We start from the raw sequence: 22,286 nt of genomic DNA on the forward strand, positions 1-22,286 counted from the left end.
CAGGAATCAACGCAGGGCTTCCAACCAAAAAAAAGTTACCACAATTTAATTTACATTAAGAAGGCAGTGTCAGATACACAGATCTACCCGTAAGTTCATGGAGCTTATAACAGTTCCATTTTTTTTTTTTAAACTCTGGTCAAACTGTATTAGGAATGTTTTCTAACTATGGGTACCACATTTTAGAGGAATAGAGGCAAATTGGAATCTATCCAGAAAGAGATTACTACAACAATAAGGAGCCTGGAGAACATATATTATGAGAATGAATATAAAGAATTAGGGATGTTAGGCCCAAAGAAGACTTAGGGAAAGATATGTTAGTTGTCTTCAAGTATTTAAAAAACTTATGTGAAAGAGGGATTAGACTTGTTCTACTTACCCCAACCCCCGAAGGCAGAACTAGGACGAATGGGTTGAAGCTGCAGAGAGGAAGATTTAGGCATGAAGCAAGAAAAAATTTTCAACAATTAGAGCTACCCAAAAATAGAATGGGTTGCTTTGGTATGTAGTGAATTCCTTTTCAATAGTTCTTCAAGCTTAGATGAGTACCTGCTAGGGATGTAGTAGAGGGGATTCCTACTTAAGTATGAGCTGAAATAGACAATTTCTGAGGTCCTTTTGACTTGATTTTTTTGAATGTGATCTTCCTAGGCCCTAATTGATGGGAGCAAAGATATATAACTATGATTGGTCATTTTTAATGGTGGTGTACTGAACTAATTGGATGTAATCACAGGATATTGGGAAAAATCTACAAAAGTATGGTTTTTGAAAAATTAGTCTATTTAAAGGAAAAAAATTATTAAAGTGCACCCACAATGGTCTAGATTGATGAAAAGAGACAGATTCAGCGGACACTTCAACTTTCTAGTCATGTTGGAAATTTAAAATGTGGTGAAATACAAGTTTCAACTAACAAGAAAGACTCAAATACTGAACCAAAAAAAAAAAAAAAAAAATCCAGGTAATTTTTTTTTAAGTCCAACAAAACATTAAATACAAATATAAAAGAAAAGACATTAATAGAATTTCTTACCATGGAAAGGTGTTCATTCGTACCCTGTTCTTATAAATTAGTATCCCTCCAGACATTACGCCAATCATAATTTCATTATTACTTTGATCCTTTAAAAAAATATAAAATATCACAGAAAGGAAATAGTTTTAGGCTTTAATTATAGGATCAAGTTTCATTTAAATGAAGGGGCTATTTTCAAGAGCAGTATAAAACAAATTACTTAATGATGTGCTTCTAAATATTTTGTCCCATTAGTACAGAAGAAATCAAAATGACAAATGCAATTTCAGAAAACAGCTATGTTTAATGGAAATTCCTGTTTCTAAAATTCAGAAGATTGAAAGTTACATGACTTTGGAGTTTTTAAAAGGAGGCTAATTAGAACTAATTGTTCCATATTGCAAGATGAATCTCAGAAGTCAAAGAATTCATTGATTTATAGCCTCTAGAGAATGGTGAGATAACACCAGAACCAAGAAATTCCCTCAGCAGTATTTTTCCTCTTCCAGCCCAAATACATAGCTCAATTGTACAACTGAGAAGATGAGGAAAAGATCTCTTTCCAAAATGCAGAATGACATGGAAATAAAACAGTTATAATTCAATATTGCTTAGCCAAATGATGTAAGCAAAATATACCTACACGTTAGAAAACTTTTATGAGTAAAAAAAAAAGGAAAAGAAAAAAAAAAAGCTACAATCCGCATTCAAAGTCTAGCAGTTCTCCATCTGGAGGTGGAGAATATTTTTTAAAATGAGTTCTTTGGAAGTGATATGGATTACTATAACGACCAGTTACTAAAGCTTTCAGTGTTGATTAACTTTACAATATAGGATTATTTTGTAAATTATTCCCTCGATTCACTTTGTATCAGTTAATAAAAATTCATAATAAATAAATAATATACATAATAAAAAATAAAAAAAAATTCTTGCTTGGTTTAGGAATTCATTTTGTATTTATTTTTCTTCCATAGCCCCCTAATTTACTTATGGTATTACCCTATATGTGCAAATCATGTATCTATTTTGGTCTCATCTTCATATATATGGAATATTGAGGTATGACTTTTCTGCTAGACTGCTTTTTAATTTTCCCAATACTTTTTGTCAAATAATCTTGCCCGAATAACTGGGATCTTTGAGTATCAAACACTAAGTTACAGTGCTTTGCTTTTGTATATCATATACCTAATCTGTTCTACTGACCAGACTCTCGTATTTCTTAACTAGCAGCAAATTATAACTTTGCAATATAGTTTGAAATATGGCACTGCTAGGTCACTTTCCTGTTCATTCCCTCTTCTTCCCCCCCATAGTTCTCTTGATGTACCTCTGGATGAATTTTGTTATCAATTTTTCTAGCTCTATAAAGTAATTCTTTGGCAGTTTGTTTGACATGATACTGGATAAGTAAATTGATTGAGCCAGTATTGCCATGTCCTTTGATATTGGCTCAGCCTATTCATGAACAGTTAATACACTTATTATTTATAACTTCATTCTATGAAGGGTTTTGTACTTCTCTTCATATTACGCTTGTATATGCCTTGGTTTGCAGACTCCTAAGCATGTTATACTGACTGCATTATTTATCTGAATTTTTCTGTCTTCCTGCTGGATTCTGTTGGCAGAATGTAGAAATGCTGATGACTGTTTAGGTTTATTTTATTTTATAATAAGAGCCTTTTATTTTTCAAAATAACACACAAAGATAGTTTTCAGCATTCAATCTTGCAAAAGCCTTGTGTTTCATATTTTTCTCTTTCTCTACCCCACTTTTGTCCCCCTAGATAGCAAGTAATCCAATACAGGTTAAACACGTGCAATTCTAATAAACACATTTCCACATTTATCATGCTGCACAAGAAAAAATCAAATCTAAAGGAAAAAAATGAGAAAGAGAAAAAAAAAAAAAAGCCAAGCAAGCAAATACCAACAAAAAAGGTGAAAATACTATGCTGTGCTCCACATTCAGTCCACACAGTCTTCTCTCTGGAGGCAGATGGCTCTCTTCATCACAAGTCTATTAGAACTGGCCCGAATCATCTCATTGTTGAAAAAAGCCAAGTCCATCACAGTTGATCATCACATAATCTTGTTGCTGTGTACAATATTCTCTTGGTTCTAACTTACTTCACTTAGCATCAGTTCATATACATCTCTTTAAGTTTTTCTGAAATCAGTATGCTAATCATTTCGCATAGAATAGTAATTTTTCATTATATTCATATACCATAACTATTTCAGCCATTCCTCAAATAATGGGTATCCACTCAGTTTCCAATTTCTTGCCACTACAAAAAGTGCTGCTACAAACATTTTTGCACATGTGGCTTCTTCTCCCTTTTTTATGATCTCTTTGTGATATATATGGATTTATTTAATATTCTGCAACTTTATTGAAGTTTTTCATTGCTTTGTTAGTTGTCTCTCTAGGGTTATCTAGGGAAACCATCTTATCGTCTACAAAATTCTCATTATCTATACTTAATTTCTTTTTCTTGTCTTATTGTTATAGCTCACTATAACAGAGTACAATATTGTTACCCTACTGAATGATGACAATGGTGATGGACATCCATCTTGCTTTACCACTGATCTTATTTGGAAAGATGCCTAATTTATCTCATAATAATAATAATAATAATAATAATAATAATAATGCTTGCTCTTGATTTTAGTTAATACTACTTATCATTTTGAGAGAAGTTTCATTTATCCTTTTATTTTCTAGTGCTTTTAATAAGAATTGGTGGTGTAATTTCAAAATTTTCCTTATTCATTTACTTTCTTTTTTTGATCTGAGTTTTTTTGTGCACAAAGAGAACTGTATAAATAAGTTTATACATATTGTTTAACATGTTTAACATATATTGGATTGCCTGCCTACTAGGGAAGGGAGTGGAGGAGGAGAAAATCTGAAACACAAGGATATGCAAGTGTCAATGTTGTCAAATTATCCGTGCATATGTTCTGAAAATAAAAGGCTTTATTTAAAAAAAAAAAATTCTTTTATTTCTTCCATCTATCTGTTCCTTCTAAGTTTGCTTTTTGAGATCATCATCATGATACTTAATTGTGGGTCTACCCTAAGGCTAACCCAACTCCCTTTTTTTCTCCCAACTTTCTCTGTCTCTCTCCAGAGTTCTAATCATGCACTGTCAATTGCTTATTAGAAATCTGGAACTGAATATAAAAGGAAGCATTTCAAAATCAATACATCTAAATTGGACTTATCTTTCCCCCACATCCCTAATTCTTAAACTTCTCCATTTTTGTCAAGGGTAGTGTCACTTCCTTTTTAGTCATTCAGGTTTACAATGGCAGTTATTATCCTTGGCTTAATCCCTTGGCTTCACCCTCCAACCTAAGCCAATTTTCATTTCTACTTCCTACAACTTTCTTCACATTACTACTACTCAAGTTTTAGGACCTCATCTCTTCTTGCTTGGATTAATGCAATACTATCCTAATTAATCTCCCTGACACAAGTCTTTCCCTACTTTACACTACCCTTCAAAAAGTTGATTGTTTTTCTAAAGCATAGGTCTAACCCCGTTACTTCCTTACTCAATAAACTTCAATGATTCCCCATTACTTCGGATTAATATATAACCTCTACTGTTTTGCATTTAAAATGACTTATAATCTGGCCTCACCTAACTTCTATAGCATTTATAGACTACTTTTAAACTGTAAACTCCTTGAGGGTAAGGGCTATTTTTTGTCTCTATTCGACCCCTAGCACTTAATATAGTGCCTAGTTCATAGATATATTATGGATTAGACAAAATGGCTTTCTTATTGCAAAAAATTTAGGAATATTATTTCAGTTATAAATGTAAATCCAACATATGACTTCACATTCTGATAAAGATTCAAAAGTATTTCACGAAAACTGCTGAGGTCTATATGATTATTTAATTGCCTTAATTTAGGTCAGTTATTTAGAATTCAGAGGATTTCCTAAGTGAAAAATATTAAAAGTATGTCTTTTGATTTTATTACAATTAAAAAGTAAACAATATCTAGTTACACAAATACTAATCACTATTTACATCAATTAACAATTCTCAAGACTTGGTTTAAAATAAGAGAATATGGCTCAAGGACAGTAGGACAGCCCCATATGAAAGATCTGTGAGTTGATAATTATATAACTTCCTTACCAACACAGATTTCAACCCCTGTGCTCCTTGCCATCAATGTGATTGTTTTTCATGCTCTCCCATAAATATTTTATGCCATTTTTGTTCTTTAGTAACATTCTACTCTCTACAGGCACTTTTATATTATTTGTAAATTTAAGTCCTATGAGATAAGACATGGGAAGTGTGACATCAATGATGCACTTAAGTCTATAGACAAGATCTATTCTTATACTTACTAGCTTTGTGACTCTTACTGCACTGGTATTAAAGAGTAAGGAGCTTGCCAGTTTCCCTATTTCCATTCAGTTTGATATACTTCTTTTAATTCTATTCCAAATCTAGCTAACCGTCAAGCTGTAATTTCTGTCCAAGATTATAAAAAGCAATGGACTAATTTGAAGGGTGACTCACAATCTTGGCAGGTCACAATTTTCATACATTTAGTTTTTCTCACGTTGGACAGCTATTTTCCTTCATTTGACAGGGTGTATTTCTGAGGAAACTTTATAGGGATTCCAAGAAACTTGATTGTTATTAACAAGACAGTAGCATTTTGCAAAATCTCACTACAAATCAAAAATTCCTCTTTCATGAGGACATTATAAAGGACATTTCCCATAACAATGACAACACTTTTCTAGGTATCAAGAATCTATACCTTGACATAATATCCTCCTGTTACAGAATCTTAAAATTTTGACATATGACAAAAAGAACCTTATCTGATAAGAGATTTCAAGGCTAAATTTTTCTATAGAATAATAGCTTTGAGGAAGAAGCAAAAGTTTAACATAAGGAAAAAGAAAAGTTAGAATGTGTGTGGTAGGGATGCTGTATCTAATTATTAGATATGACCAAGTCATAGGAAAAATTTTATCCTTCTGCAAAATGTAGATAATTTGTTATTGATCTGATTTATTAGTTGTTTAGCAAAAAAAAAAAAAAAAAAACCAAGAATAATCACATGTAGCTAAATGAAAAGAGTTTAATGAATAGCATCATATAATAAGAGTTCAAAGGGATGCAAGAGACCATCTCTAATCTCACAACTTAACGTTCAAGATTGTTACATATAAATTATTAGCAAAGTTTTCACCATTTTATGTCTCAGGAAAATATACAGGAAAGGAAGAATTAAATTTATATGAAATTTTTTTTCTAAACTTTTCAGATTGCTTTCATTCAGAGAAACATTTATGACTAATTTACTATTCAACTGGCTGAAACATCAGTAAAAGAAATTCACTTTCTCACCTGTTTAGGCATTACATTTGAAGATCATGTAAAAACCAATGCTAAACTGAATAAAAATACATTCATACAAGGAAAATGTTTAGTGCAGCAGCAAGTACGCTATAAACACTTTAATACTACCTTTGACAAAAAAAAATTTACTTTTTCTTACTAATATAAAAGCAATTTTTTAGGCTAAATTAAAAAGCATAACTTAAGAATATTAATATTTAATCCTTACCCTTGCATAGTGCAATTCAACTCCATACAGTTCTAAGGTTCGAGCTGTATTGAGATAATTGAATTCTGCTTCTGCAGGAGATAAGCCTCTGTAAAAACAACACTAAATTAAAAATCAGTTAAGTCTCAAATATGGATGTACATTGTATATATGACATTTTCCAAGAAATTTAAAAATTCCTTGAAACTTAGCGTATATTTGAGTCTTCTATGACCATCATTTAATGACAATTTTAATCTTGTATAGTACAAAACTACTGTTATCCAAAGATGACAATCTTAATTACTGCAACAAATAAGAACCAGGAAAGTTTTGGTTTTTTTTTAATGTCTTCTGGCTACCAAAATAGCTAACTTCAATATAAGTGAGAGAACAGTAAAACCTACTATGTTTTAGGCACTCACAGTCTCATGGATGTGGAGCTAGAAAAGCCTTCAGAAGCCCTTAGTCCAACCCTCATTTTACTGATAAAGAAACTGAGGTCAAGAAAGATTAAATGACTTGCTCAGGATTACCTAGGCAGTGAATATCAGAGAGAAAATTTGAACTCAAGTTTGCTGACCTCAAGTTCACCAGTGTTATTTCCTTAAGCCAGTTTGTGTTCTCAACCACTTAGTACAAATAGTAAGATATACATATAAAGTAACAATTGAAAACAGAGGGCTTACAAAGAAATTGTTCATTTAAAAGTTAAAATGAGGGTGTCTGGAATAGAAGAACAGAGAATACCTTAAAACTATGCCATTGTGATTGATTTCCATTCATACACAATTTTAGCATCCCTAATTATCTGATGTTTCAAATGACATCAAATTAAAAGACATAAATTAGAAAAGAAAAAACATAGAGGCAAATACAAAGATAAATGTCAAATGACAAGGAAGGAGAAGAGAAAAAAACCCACTGTATTACTTTTCCACTCCTTCCCCTTACCCCCTCCACCAGATGGCAGGAAGACCAATATGTGTTAAATATGTTAAAGTATATGTTAAATACAATATATGTATACATATTCATACAGTTATTTTGCTGCACACAAAGAATCGGACTTTGAAAATAAGGCAAAATTAACCTGAGAAGGAAATCAAAAATGCAGGCAGACAAAAACAGAGGGACTGGAAATGCTATGTAGTGGTTCACACTCATTTCCCAGAGTTCTTTCGCTGGATGTAGCTGGTTCTATTCATTATTGAATGAATGGAACTGATTTGGTTCATCTCATTGTTGAAAAGAGAGACACATTCATCAGAATTGATCCATATGGTTATTGATACCTTGCATTTCTTCTTTTTGGAAACTGATTATTCAATTTGAATTTGAATCAATTACTTACATATCTTATATATTATATATCAATCCTTTCAGAAATTTGTTAAAAAGTTAAAAAAAAAAAAACAGTTAACTTTTAACTGCAATTTCCCCCCCAATTTTATACCAATTGACTCTTTTAGCCCTATTCACATTTTTTTAAAAACTATCTTAAATATATGCAAACTCTATAGATATTTTAAAGCAAATATCTATGCCATGAATAATAACTGTAATTAATAAAAAAGACTCAAATTATTCTGATTTCCCTAAATAAATAAAAGTTCCAAACTTACAAATGTTGCTGATGCAATTTTGCGATTTCTTTTTCAAAGTCTTGAGGCTGACCAGGGATGAAAGAATAATCAGAGAGGTAGCCTGGCAAGTTTTCTGAATGGTCGTAATCTCCCAATTCAGCTAAGAAAAGAAAAATGCCCACACTTTAAGACATGAATCTCTTAGTCAATGTAACTATGTGTAATTTGTAAAAGGAAAAAAAAAATCACTTTAGCAAATTAACAAGGATCTATCCATGTCACTCTTCAACCTCTGTCTAAAACCATTTAAATTACATTTTACCCAAATTTTAAGGTACACTTTACGAGTTTTCATATTGAAAAATCTATTGGGTTTTCTATAGGGTGATAGTTTTCTACAACATTAAAAACATAAAATTAATCAATGAAAAACTTTTAAGTGATTGCTATAAAAAAAGCATTGGGATGCTAATACAGATGAGACAGAAACAAAAAACCCTCCATAATAAGTTCTTTAGTTTGGGAGACTGAGAAGTACTAGCTAAATGTACAATTATAATACTTACACTGTATAGCAAAGGAAGCCAAAAGAGCAGCAGTATTATAAGGACAGGGTAATCTGATTAAAAAAAGAGAGAAAGAGAAAATATGTATTGCAATCTTTTAAAAAGGCTCACAAAATTTATATTTCAAAGTACTTACTTGAAATTCCTAGTGACTGAGTATTTACAATTTACCCTCTAAACAAGAACACTTTCTTAAGACTCTCTGGTAAAATCCACATTGTGCTTTCCTTATTTCTTCTTAAAGGTAAAACTCTTATGAAGACAGTAACCACACTACTATGCATGTAAGGTTGTCAAATGACTAACATTAGACCAGTCTGGCTTGAATTTTATTTAAGAAATTGAAGATATTCTTTAAAAAGAGTCATGGCATAGTTTGATCTTTTTAATACTTTTTCTGTCAGAGTAAAGCATGCAATATATGTATTATTTATTCTCTTAAAATTTTTATATGTGTTAAGGAGAAGAGAGTTGGATTTGAAGTTAAAAAGGCCTAGGATTGATTTTGATTTCAGACACTTAATAGTTATACGATCCTGGGCAAGTTATGTAACACCTCTTATTCCCATTCTCCTCACCAGTAAAATGGGCAAATGAATAGAACCTACTTGACAATTTTGCTGTGAGGGTCAAACAAAATCAAATAATAAGTTAATAAAATGTATTAAGTACCTATTATGTTCAAGGAAGTGTTAGGTGCTAGAGATAAAGATCTAAAAAAGGTGAAACAATTTCTACTCTCAAAGAGCTTACATTTTAACACGGGAGACAACATCCATCAATTCATATATCCACCCATATCCAGGCATATAAAAATAAATAAATATAAATTAGGATGGTATAAGAAGTTAGGGAAGGATCAGAAAAGCCTTTGTATAGAAGATTATTCTTGAAAGAGATGGCTTCCAGGAAGCAGAGGTAAAGAAGGACTTTATGAGATGGTCAGCACAAAGACAAGGAGATAGGAGACGGAGTACTTGGGAGATGAAGCCATTATGACTAGAGCATAGAGTCTGAGGAGAGTAACAATGAGATTAGAAAGATAATAATAGCCAAACAGAGTAATTTATATTTGACCTCAGGGAGCAAGTAGAGTTTATTGAGTAGAGGATTAACATGGCCAGATGTGGATTTGAGGAAAATCATTTTGATAGATTTATGGAGGATGTCATTAGAAGGATATTGAAATAAATAGATGAGTGATGAGTGTAAGAATTAAGGTGGTGGCTATGTAAATAAAGAGGAGTCAAAGGAAGAACTTAAAATTTGTTAAGTGATTGGATTCCTGAGGTGAGGGAAAATGAGGTATTGAGGACATTAACTTAATTATAAAGCTAGGACACTGGAAGAATGGTGGTAATTTCAAAATACAGAAAAGTTTGATAGAGACAGGTTTTGAGGGGAAAATAGAAGGTGGTGGCATCAGATTAGAATTTAATGGAGAGAATAAGGCTGTAAAGAAAGATGTGTCATCTGCACAGAGAAAGCTATTAAGAACCATGAGAGCTGGTGACATTAATGAGAAAGAGTGTGGAAAACTAAGAAAATACCAGAGAGAATCTGGACAGAGATACTATATATAATTCACTTTGCAAACTTTAAAATGCTATATAAATATCAGCCATTATTAAAAAGAGAAATTAAAATTCAAGATTTTGCCTTCTGATAAATTTTAAGCATCAAACTAGAGATGGAAGAATACTTGTGTAACCGATTAGAAAATAGAATATAATTTTATCAAAAGATTCAAACAGCAAAAATAGCTTACCTTCCAGTAAGAATGTCTTGCTTAATTTGCAAAAAATACTGGTATCTTTAAAAAGAAAAAGAAAAAAATGACAACCTAAGAATATATAATTAAAGAAAAAGGTTACTTTTTATCTCAAAGTACATTTGCTCTAACAAAATTAAAATAAAAATTAGTCATCTGACTTTTTAGTCTTATATACTGATATTTTCCTATGTAAATTAACAAAAGACATTGAATAACCATGAACCTTAATGTAAAGAAAACAAATGTTTTTCTTTAAAACCTTCCTAAACAGTAAAACTGAAACACAAAATCCTTCCAACTTTCATTATAAAACTGAAAAAATTTTCAAGAGTGTTACCAATAGGGTAAAATGGTGGGAAAAACTGAGAAGAGAGTTAATGGCCTCCTGGGTACACAATTTAGGGAATATTATACTTATGTGAGAGAGAAGTAGAGTGCCAGAAGTGGTAAAATATTAGTCACAAGATTACAGTTAAAGTGGCACCATTCCTTCTGCAAAAAGAAAGAGGAATTTAAGAGCTAAGCATAGAAGTTTATATTTAACCTATAAGTAACAGAAAGCCACTAAGCTTGGTTGAATAAAAGAGTGATGATCAGATTTGCAAAATTATTTTGGTAGCAGTGTGTAGGGTTATCTAGAGTGGTAAATGACTTGAGACAGAAACATTCATTAGGAGGCTATTGCCAAAACTTAGGACAGATGTGATGAGGGACTGAATGAAGGGGGAAGAAACTATGTAAATGAAAAAAAGGGGTGAGAGGTGACAGAGTTGACAATTCTGTTGTCTGCTAGAGAAGTGCTGGTCCTCTATGACATCATTCTAATTTCTAAAATTGTTAATTCTGATATCACCATGTTGTAGATTTTCAGGAAGTAATAAATAAAAAAGTAAACCCTAATAGTATTTACTGTGTATGTAACATCTTTGTAGGAAAATGAAGAGAAAATTGTCTCAATATTTTAAATTTTATTTAATTCTTCAATTAAAGCTTAATGTACTAAAATGCAAATATTTTCCTTTTCTTCATTCTAATCAAGACAATTTTATTTTATTTTTATCAAGCTAAATGTGTCCCCAGAACTAAACACAGATGTTCCTGATGAGAGTCAATTGTTAAGAGTTGAATGTTCATCTAAACCACTGACAAATCCTGGTAAAATGTATATATGGAATTGGAGACAAAGAGTCACTGTGGCTAGCTAGGGTCCTTATGGAATCTTAGGAAGACAAATTCAAGTGCAGTCAATGACACCACATGGGTATGTAAATGTAAATGTCTTGTTTTTCAGCTGGTGTTTGCTTGGCAAAGATTTTTCATTTCCTTCTCCAGATCATTTTACAGATGAAGATCTGAAGCAAACGGGATTAACTAACTCGATGAGAGTCATACAACTAGTAAGTGTCTGCAGTTGGAATTGAATTCATGAAATTGAGTTTTCCCAATTCAGAGCCCAGTACTCTATTTCCTGTGAATACATAGCCAAGTGACCTAAAGCAAGTTATTTAACATACTCACATCCCCAAACAATACTATCAGCCTAATATAACAGACTATCTGAGGAACTCTGTAAGTTAGAGGGAGTTTTCACATTCATAGTCTTTGATACTGATGAAATCACAGGCGTAGACTCCCTAAAATAAAATGTACTAGTCTTAGAGTGGTCAATAATACATGGGGAATCAAGGGGGAAAAAAAACAATTTTTGAAAAACACCTTTTAAAAGTTCAAACTAACAATGCCAAGGCCAAAATGAAAACATCTCAGGTTTAAGAGTAAGACGACCTAGTCAGTTAGTGTTTAATATGCACCCCACTGTGTCAGAGTCCTGTTCTAGATATTATAAAAGAATAAAAAAATTATAACTAGAATTTATCTCTCTCAAAAAAATTCCTAATTTTAATGTTATTAATCAGAACCTTTGTTATTAGATAGGAAGTTGCCATGTATTTTCCATCCTGAGGCTTATCTTCCTTGCTAAAAGTCCTATTACTGCCATTAGGCTCAGAAATAAGGGATGTAATTGATGGTGGTACAATTCTTATTCTATAGAATCTGGAAGTCAAAATACACTAAGTAATCACAGAAGCCTAACAATAGCTTTTGTTATACATGAAAATCACTGGAGAATCAACATCAGAAATCTGAACTAGATGAAAAACTGCAAGAAAACAAATAGCAGAATCAAACAAGATAATCAAGTACTTGGTACAAAATTTCCATGATAAACTAATAATTTTGAACACAATTTCTCTTTATTTCTCTGGATTTCATTAATGATATATGGAAATGCTGATAATATTTATAAATTTACTTTGTACCCTACTATTTTAAAACGAATTATTTATTTCAATTAGTTTTTACTTGAATCTGATGGATACTTAAATAAACAATAAAATCATCTGGTGATTTTGTTTCCTTCCTTGCCTTCATGTATTCCTTTAACTTGTTTTCCCTATCATAATGTTATATCAAGGATTTCAGGAACTATATTTCTTAACAGTGAGCACAATAGACAATACTTTACCTTTGATCTTATATAAATTATGTGGTAGTTCTCTTATCAAGATATACTAAGAACTTACAAGACAATAACTACAAAATGCAAAATAAAACATAAATTCTAAAACATAATAAAATAAAACAAATAATAATAAAATAAATAAATAAATAATAAAATAAAACATAAAAATTTTTAAATGTTTCATTTTGCATTTTGAATTCATCACTTCTATCACGAGGTAGGTAGTATAGGTCATTATAAATACTCTAGAACTGTGGCTACTCAAACCGAACTAGAAGAATTTATACAATAACAGAAACACTGTAACAAGAAAAAAGCTTTTAAAAACGAGTGCTCACTTTGTTTTGCACTAGTTCTCTGAAACCATTTTACTTTAATATTTTCTTATAATACAATGACATTTCATACTATACTATGCTACACACTTTGTTCAAGCAGTTCTCAATTTATGGGTTCTTTCTTAGTTACAAGGTTTTGGTTTTTTTTTTTTAACCATAAGAAATAAGGGCTATTAGAAATATTTTGGTTCATATTTTTGTCTTTGAGTTTTTTTCTGATATACCGTATGTGTGGGGCAAGCAATGTGGTTTCTCAGAAACTGCTAAAGTAAGATAAGCCTTAGGCCTCAGTTTTGTTTGTTTTTTGTTTTTTAATGTGACCTTGAAGAAATGAAACTTTTTATGTAGTTACCTCATCTCCAGTAAGCTCATTATCACGCCACCCACCACATAAGACAAAAGTAACTGCAAGAGCCAATGTAAATTAAATTTTGGGGAGGAGTAGGGTAGTGCTTTGTTTATTCAACTGAGCTCTCCTCCTGTGAATTTGGTCTTCTCCTTCTGGACTTCCCACAGGTTAAAGACTGCCCGCTTCTCATGAGAGTCTAATAAAACCTTTCAACCTTCACTCTGAGAGATCTCCGAGTAGTCATTTTGGGTTGAGGTCTCTGTACTCCACATAGCCTAGCATCAATTTTCCTGGATCACAAGACTGGGGAAGTAATTCCAAATGATTTTCTGGATTTTTCCACTGAACCTGTAACCTATACTTCCTGTCCTAAACTTTAAAAAAATTATCATTTTTGCCAGATGAAGACAGATTCTTAGAGATTAACTTGTATTTCTCTATTAATGATTTGGGACATTTTTTTCATATACTTGTTGACAGCTTGAATTACTTTGATGATTATCTACATCCTTTGATCATCTGCTTATTTATTGGGAAAATGAATCAAATTAAAACAACAACATTGCTCAAATTAATTTATTGATTTAGTTGCAAACTACTAGGCAACCAGAAAATTGTCATTTTCTTTTATTTGTCATCTTTGCCAAATGAAGTAAGGTAAATCTATGGAGATGCTTTAATTTATATTTCTCTATTAATTATCTGGTACATTTTTTCATATAGCTGTTGACAACTTTAATTTTTTTGATAATTATCTACATCTTCTGATTATTTGCTTATATATTGGAAAACTGAGTCAATATATTAAAACAATACTACTTAAGGTAATTTACTAATTTAGAGCTAAACTACTAAAGAGTAACCAGACTACTAAAGAGTTACTTATAAAACTAGACAAAAAATTAGGGGAAAAAATTCATCTGGAGCAAAGAAATAGTTCAAGAACAGCAAAGGGCATAACAAAGGGAAAAGTCTCAAGCAATACTAAAAGGCAATATTTCGGAGTTCAATCCTTTTGTACAGCAAAATAATGGTTTGGACATGTATACTTATTTTGTATTTAATTTATACTCTAATATATTTAACATGTATTGGTCATCCTGCCATCTAGTGGAGAGAGTGGAGAGGAGGGGAAAAATTGGAACAAAAGGTTTGGCAATTATCAATAAAAAGAAAAATTTTGTAATGGGCTGAGGCTTGAGTTGATGCACTGAGGTCCCAAGTACATGAGGCTAAATAGTAATTGGGCTATACAATATTAATATACATGATTGGATAAAGAATGGCCCCGCCCACTCTCTGTGCAAGTCCTGATGTGTTGTATAGGAAATGATGATTTTGGTGGGTGGAGGCAGAGAGAGAGACAGGAAGAGAAGCTGGGAGAGATTGGGCCTGGGTTCCATGCTAGCAGCTGCTGGTCTTGTGGCTGCCGGTCTAGCTAGCTTCTTGACTCACTCAGCTGCACACATTGCTATTGCCCATTCTCTTCCACCTGCGATCTTTCTTCACTGAGAATAAAGATTGACGATTTTCCCCTAACCTGAATTCCTGACTCCGGCTAATTTTAAAATACACGGTCTTCACAAAATATGTCTTCAAAAAAATGTTAACATATTGAACAGAGATTATTGGTGATAAATAGAATTAAGACGAATTATGCAAGTCGTTTTCATTGACACTATAATATATGATATAAATATACATGAATATGTTTTTAATGTTAAATCTTCAATGAAACAGTTTTTTACTGAGCAATGGTTTGTAGAACTGTAGAGAACACTTGGGATTGATTTCCTTATCTATAAAGTCAGAGAGTTGTATAAGGTAGTTTTTGTAATTGTGTGCTTTTTGTATATGGATTTAAATTAATGCATATATGGAATTCTGGGAAGTGATAAATTTTAATTGAAATGGCCCAACTTGAAGTTATAATATATGTGAAATATTGTAAAAGTAAAAAAAAACAATAAAAATAAATAAATAAGTTGAATGGAATAAATTAGGTAAACATAATCTAGAAAGAATCAAACATATGCATATTATATTTGATAAAAGCATCAATTATTGGAGGAAAGGGTTCCTATTTGACCAAGAACCATCAGACTAACACTGCACACTGTATGCCACACACACAAAAAAACTTTAATTAGATAAATAATCTAAATAAAAAGGATGATATCATAAACAAATTAGAAGAAAATATATTCAACATGTGAATTCTTATCTAAAATAAGCAATTATGGGGATCATATAAGATAAAATGGAAAGTTTTGATAATATAAAAATGTAAATGTTAAATAAAAAAACATTAACATGAGAAGGAAAACAATTACTTGGAAAAAAATATTCTTAGCAAATTCTTTGGTAAAGGCTTTTTGGTATAGAAGACAGAAAGAACTGATACAAATATGTAACAAAAAAAGTTATTCCCCACTACATAAACAGGCAAAGAATATGAATAAGTTCAAGATCATCAAGAGAAATTAAAATGAAAACAATTCAGGTTGTATTTCACATGACAAAAGGAGAAAATAGTAATTGTTGGTGTTGGAGAAGAAAAGGACACTAAAATATAGGTAATTTTGTTGTGAACCATTCTGTACCATATTTAAAACTATACTCCAGAGGATAATAGACTATATATCCTCTGACCCAGGTCAAGTATGGAGGTCAAATACAAAGGGAAAAGACTCGTGTACATATGAATAGCCCTTTTTGTTGTAGCAAAAAACTGGAGTATAATAAGTATTCAGCTGGGGACAACAAGATCAAGAAATAGTGATATCTGAGTGTACTGCAGGCCAGCTACAGATTGTCCCATTAATGGAATGTAACTAATATGAAAGAAATAATTAGCAGGACAGAAAAGCAAGGGAAGAACTACACAAACTTACATAAAATTAAAACTATGGCAATAAAAATGTGAAGGAAAATAGCACTGAAAAATCTCACAATGCTGGCCAAGGCAATGATAAAGACAACCAAAAAAGACTATGATTTTAAATCATTAGTAATAATTAATATCATTTGGCAGGCAAGTGATAAGACTACAGATTCAAAATTAAATATGCATTCCCAGACATGGCCACGTGGCCCATATGTTGATTTACTTTGAGATACTATACATCTCTGTAACAAGGGATGACAGGTCTATGGGGCTTGGTTAGAACATCAATAAAATATTTATTGTTAGAATAATAAGTAGAATTTTGTTATCGTGTTAAATTTCACAAGCAATTTAAACTGAAAAAAATTATTTCTTATGCAATATTTTTCTAATTCTTTTTTTGTATGTTGAAATGTTTGCTAATTGACATTTTCAAAACAAAAGGAAAATTTTTTAAAAAAATTTTATAATATCCTGCTGAGCTTTTATCAGTAAATTTCAATAAAAATATTTCTACTAAAAAAACAAAAAAAGGAGAGTGTTTTTTTTTTAATGGGGGGAGAAGGGCAGACAATTTGGGTTAAGTGATTTGCTCAGTATCACACAGTGAGGAAGTGTTGTGTCTGAGATGATATTTGAACTCAGATCCTCCAAGATTCTAGGGCGGAAAAGAAGGTCCTAGATGGCTTTAGCTTAAATTAAGCCTTCAACTCTACTTTCAAATTTGATAAGGCTTGGTTTTTCGTCTTTTTTGACTTAATTTCCTCTATCAACAAAGAATATATTAATGACTTCACAGATCCTGAGCAAATAAAATACATCCTATCCACAGCAGCAACATTGAGAATGTCATTTGAATGAGATACCAAACTCTTAAGCAAGCTGAATTTCTGCAATAAGTTCAGAAACAAAGAATAAAAGAACCTAGGCAGTTATAGGACAAAATCAATTAGCTGTAAAGAGGATCAACAAAAAAATTATACAGAATAAATTTAATCTCCATATTAAGATCACACATTCATTTTGAATATATTGTGAAACATGGTGCAAGGTGTTAAATCTGAATTCTGGTGACTGCTTTCCAGTTTTTCAAAGAGTATTTTTTCCCTAAGTAATTTATGTTTTCTACTTTATAAATAATGGCTTTTTAAAAAGGTCTATAGGTTCTGATTATTCCTATATAATCCGTTCCACTGATCTATCTCTCAAAGCTTTAAATACTAGATGAATTTGATGACTGCTGCTTTATTATTGTGTGACAGCCTAAAAGTGACGACCATTCCCACTTTATCCCTACTTTTCCTACTTTCTCTTGATATTGTAGATCTTTTTTCTCCTCTCTTTCAAATGAAATGCTAAATTTTTTAAAAAATCAAGGAGGGCAATTTGATATAACATTAGAAGCATAAATTAATTTTGGTAATAATTATTATTTTAATTATATTGGCACATTCTAGCCATGAACACTTAACATTTCTCCAGATAATGATTTCTTTTTCAATAATATTTTATTTTTCCAATTACAATATAGTTTTCAATATTCATTTCTGTAAAATTTTGAGTTCCAAATTTTTTTCTCCCTCCCTTCTATACTTTTCCCTTTATGTCCAAGATAGCAAGTAATCTGATATGGGTTATACATATACAATTAAATTCTCTATTTCTTTAGGAGCATTTTGCAATTGAATCTACACAAGTCTTGTGTCCTTTTGTAGGTTGATTCCCCAGGTATTTTGTGCATTTTCTAGTTATTTGAAATGTTATTTCAACTTCTATAAGTGCTTCTTTTGCTTTGTTATCATTATACAGAAATGCTACTGGTTCCTGAGAATTTATTTTGTATTTTATAACTCTTGAAACTATTATCTCAATTCGTATCTTTGCTGATTCCCTAGAACTTTCCTTGGAAACCATCATATTGTTAGTAAATAAGGATAACTTTTATCTCCCTATGATTATAACCTATATTTTCTTTCTCTTGTTTTTTTGCTGTTGCTAGAATTTCCAGGTCTTTAACGAGTAATAGTGGGGAAAATGAGAATCTTTGCTTTGTTACCCTATTTATTGGGAGACATTCTACTATATCTTTATTGTATATATTAGTTTTTGATTTTAGATGCTTTTTATGAAATAAAAAATGTCTTTCTGTGCCTAAAATTTGTAGGTTTTTAATATAATTATGCTCATTGTTCTGCTAATAATGTAGAACCTATTTTTGTATCCATTATTTAAGTCCCAATTAGTCACAAATAAATGATTTCTTGGATAAATTGCTAAATTGTGGGATGTTTCCCAATTTTCTTTTACATAATTATCATTTCTAAGATTAGTTCGTTAAGGTACTCATTATTTAGACTTTCACTGTTAAGTCTCTATTTATGTTAGTATCTTTTGTTTGTGGTTCTTTCATTAATTATTTCTATTGTTTATGATTTTTAAAGGATATGTTAACTATCTTTTGCTTTTTTACATTTGTTTAAACTATCACTTTATCCTGGTACATAAACATTTTTTATAAAAGTTCCATATGTTGTTAATATTTATGCTCTTCAAATGTCCCACTTAGAAGATACCATAAGGCTTTTAACTCTAGTTTCTGTAGAAATTTTTTCAACTCCTTATTTCTACATTTTGTTTCTATTTTAAATTTCACATGTGAAAGAGGGAAACTGAAGTCTCCTGTCACTACTGTGTCTTTCTGTAAGTAACTTAGATATTTCTTAAATCTAGATGCTAAGGCATTTGGAGTGTACAGGTTTATTAATTTTGACATTGTGTTTTTTGGTCTATGATTCCTTTCAGCATAATATACTTTTCCTATTTCTCTTTTTCTTTTGAATGCTTGTTTTTCCTTTCTCAGACAGCATGTTTACAATTCCTGGCTTTTTTTGTTTTTTAATTCACTTAAGACATAATATCTTCCTTTCCCATAGTTTTGTTTTGTTTATTTTTTTAAATATGCTTCCGACAAGTAATAGAGTGTGGGGATTTTACTTTACTATTCAGTCTGCTATTCTTTTTTCACTGTATTAGACTGATCAACGTATTGACATTTAAAGTTACAGGTTGAAAAAAAACTTTGAGATTAATCTTCCAAGTCCTTCATTTTAGATATCAACATCAACAAAAAACACAGAGGAGAAATTAATTTGGTAGTAAGTGACAGATATAGGATTCAAAATCAGGTCCTCTAAATTAAAATTCATTTTTTTTTGGCAGGATATCATCTGCTATCCATTATGCCCAAGAAAAAAAAAAGGTAGCCAGTAACTCATAAGCAAAATAACTGGAAAAAGAAAACTTATGCCCTCAGTTGTCTCTAAATCAACATGCAAACTTATGATTAAATTATTTATACATAATTATTATATGAAGCACATGTGTACTAGGTAGAAATTTAAGAACTGACCCACATTTGGAGATATGTGAAAGATAGGTTTTTAATGACAAGTATAAATATCAAGTTAGAAATAGGGTAGGGCAATATGATAAGACTACAGTAGTTTGTGCTGGGTTTCCTACATAGTATCCATTCAATCACCATGTAATAATGGCATTCTTTTCCTTAGGTCAACAGTTCTCACTCTAAACATTCCACGGAATATTCTTATAGTAGACTAGGAACAATTCATGTCATGTGAAATACATAAATTTAATACTAGATAACTTGTAACTTTAACTAAGAAAAACCTACCACCTACCTTAAGTCTGTTTCCTCTCAGAATGAAGCTAAATATTTCTGCATAAAAAATGTGTGTGAATATTATCAAATAGTTCTGATTACAATCAAATAACACTATTGGGCCTAGACATATCAAAGACCTTTGATGTAAAAGCAACTGAATTAACTTTTCCAAATGCCTTTTTTTTTTTTTAGTGTTTAAGAAAGTACAAAGAACCAAAAATTGCTATTGAATAACTCTCAAATAACTATATAAGCATTTCATGTTCTTCAAAGAGAAGCTAAAATGGATGTAGACTATGCTTTATCATCATACACTGCTATAAGAAAACATTACGCTATTAAAAAAAATGACAAGTTGTATTTGATTATAAGCAGCTCCTATTTCTAAGATAGCAAAATTATCAAATTATTTCAATCAGTTACAAAGAATGCCAGCCTTTTTCATTTTTTGCTTCACTGATTTTTCACATCTGACTAGTTTTCTGATAACATAACTAAGAAAATAAATGTCTTTAACCCACCTTGTATATTCTTCTTGCAGCTTGTTGGGATCACTTACAAAAAATTTGACTCTCAAGTTCAAACTGTAAGGAGATCCTCCTAGAATTAACAGAAGTATGTCTAATTAATTAGGTTATCATAATTCTTTACTTATTGCAAATGATTCTTGGAAAACAACAAATAGGTATGTGTGCTCACTTTTTAATTGCTTCCTTATTGGTTTGTTTGGATCCAGCCACCTCTGAAAAATAAATAAATAAATGACTTTAAGATTATGATTTCTTTTCTCTGTCTCTCTCTGAAATGCAGCAAAAACCACTAAAGATTCTGAAAGCAATATATCAAATCTGGGAAATTTGTTCCATACTGAAATTCACAATGATACTTGTTTAAAAAAAAAAAAAAATCATTAAGTTTAAAACAACACTATTTAGTGAAGAAATGAAGAAAAATATATGTGATTCACTTAAATTTGTCTATGTAAGGTCTGAATCCAAGTTTCTCAGATGATAAACCACAAGGCTTACCATGTGACAAAGGTAGTATTTATTTTTTAAAGCAAAGACACTCTAGTTTATTAATCATATTGTATCATGAGCAATCTGAAGTGCTTTGGGCTTGAGAAATTTCTATTACCTTAAAAAATTCTTATGAACTCGCTATAGTTTACATTCTTTTATTCAGATCAAAGGAGTAATCTATTTTTAAGTGCATTTATAGGCTCAACTAAATCAATGTATTTATATAAAAATAATTCCACCAATTTAGTCTTAAATATGACAATTTAGATAAGAATGTAGTTAGAATCTGGAAATTGTAAGTTACAAATTAATGCATTTTAGATAACTTATTTGTGGATACTCACAACTGGAATCAGAAGACAGTAGTCCAAATAGCCACATGATTTAAGTAAAAAAAAAAAAAAATAGCCAAAATATGTAACAGATATGGAAGCACTTTGAAAAAAATTGAAAGTACTACTCAAATATAAGACCAGTATAATTATTTTACAGCCATAGTTTTACATTCTAAGCTCCATCCAGGACCTTAAGTTCCTCAGGATAAAGTTCATGACTTTTTTTTTTCTTTTTTATTGACAGAACCCATGACAGGGTAATTTTTTACAACATTATCCCTTGCACTCACTTCTATTCCGATTTTTCCCCTCCCTCCCTCCACCCCCTCCCTCAGACAGCAAGCAAGTTCATGACTTTTAAGTCAAATGAAGTCAAGAAATATTAACAAGCATGAGCCGGGCACATAGTCCTAGAAATACAAAGACAAAAAATAACCCCCTCCTCCCAAAACCCCAGTCCTTGCTCTCAAAGAGCTCATAATCTAAATGAGAAAGTAATCACCTACAAATAACTTAAATATGAGTTGGAGAGAATTTTAAGATTAGGAAAGACATATTGTAGAAGATGGAACTTTAGTTGAGACATAAAGAA

At 31.1% G+C, this 22,286-nt stretch overlaps 1 protein-coding gene across 5 annotated transcripts in view; it reads right to left on the reverse strand.

Moving 5' to 3' along the window:
* Positions 1-22,286, reverse strand: part of PTPN4 (protein tyrosine phosphatase non-receptor type 4) — a 218,855-nt gene that overhangs the window by 99,372 nt on the left and 97,197 nt on the right. For 2 of the 5 annotated variants that reach the window (XM_031959946.1, XM_031959948.1), the window contains exons 4-10: positions 21,037-21,079; positions 20,859-20,958; positions 10,549-10,593; positions 8,781-8,833; positions 8,254-8,374; positions 6,650-6,737; positions 1,040-1,128 (exon numbers count right to left, since the gene is read on the reverse strand). In XM_031959946.1, the coding sequence (XP_031815806.1) occupies positions 1,040-1,128; positions 6,650-6,737; positions 8,254-8,374; positions 8,781-8,833; positions 10,549-10,593; positions 20,859-20,958; positions 21,037-21,079 (539 nt within the window). Of the gene's footprint in view, positions 1-1,039; positions 1,129-6,649; positions 6,738-8,253; positions 8,375-8,780; positions 8,834-9,533; positions 9,912-10,548; positions 10,594-20,858; positions 20,959-21,036; positions 21,080-22,286 lie in introns of those variants that run through there. The other 3 variants (XM_031959947.1, XM_003763793.4, XM_031959949.1) reach the window with 2 other exon arrangements.

Source organism: Sarcophilus harrisii, chromosome 3 (genome assembly GCF_902635505.1).
Source record: "Sarcophilus harrisii chromosome 3, mSarHar1.11, whole genome shotgun sequence".
NCBI lineage: Eukaryota > Metazoa > Chordata > Mammalia > Dasyuromorphia > Dasyuridae > Sarcophilus > Sarcophilus harrisii.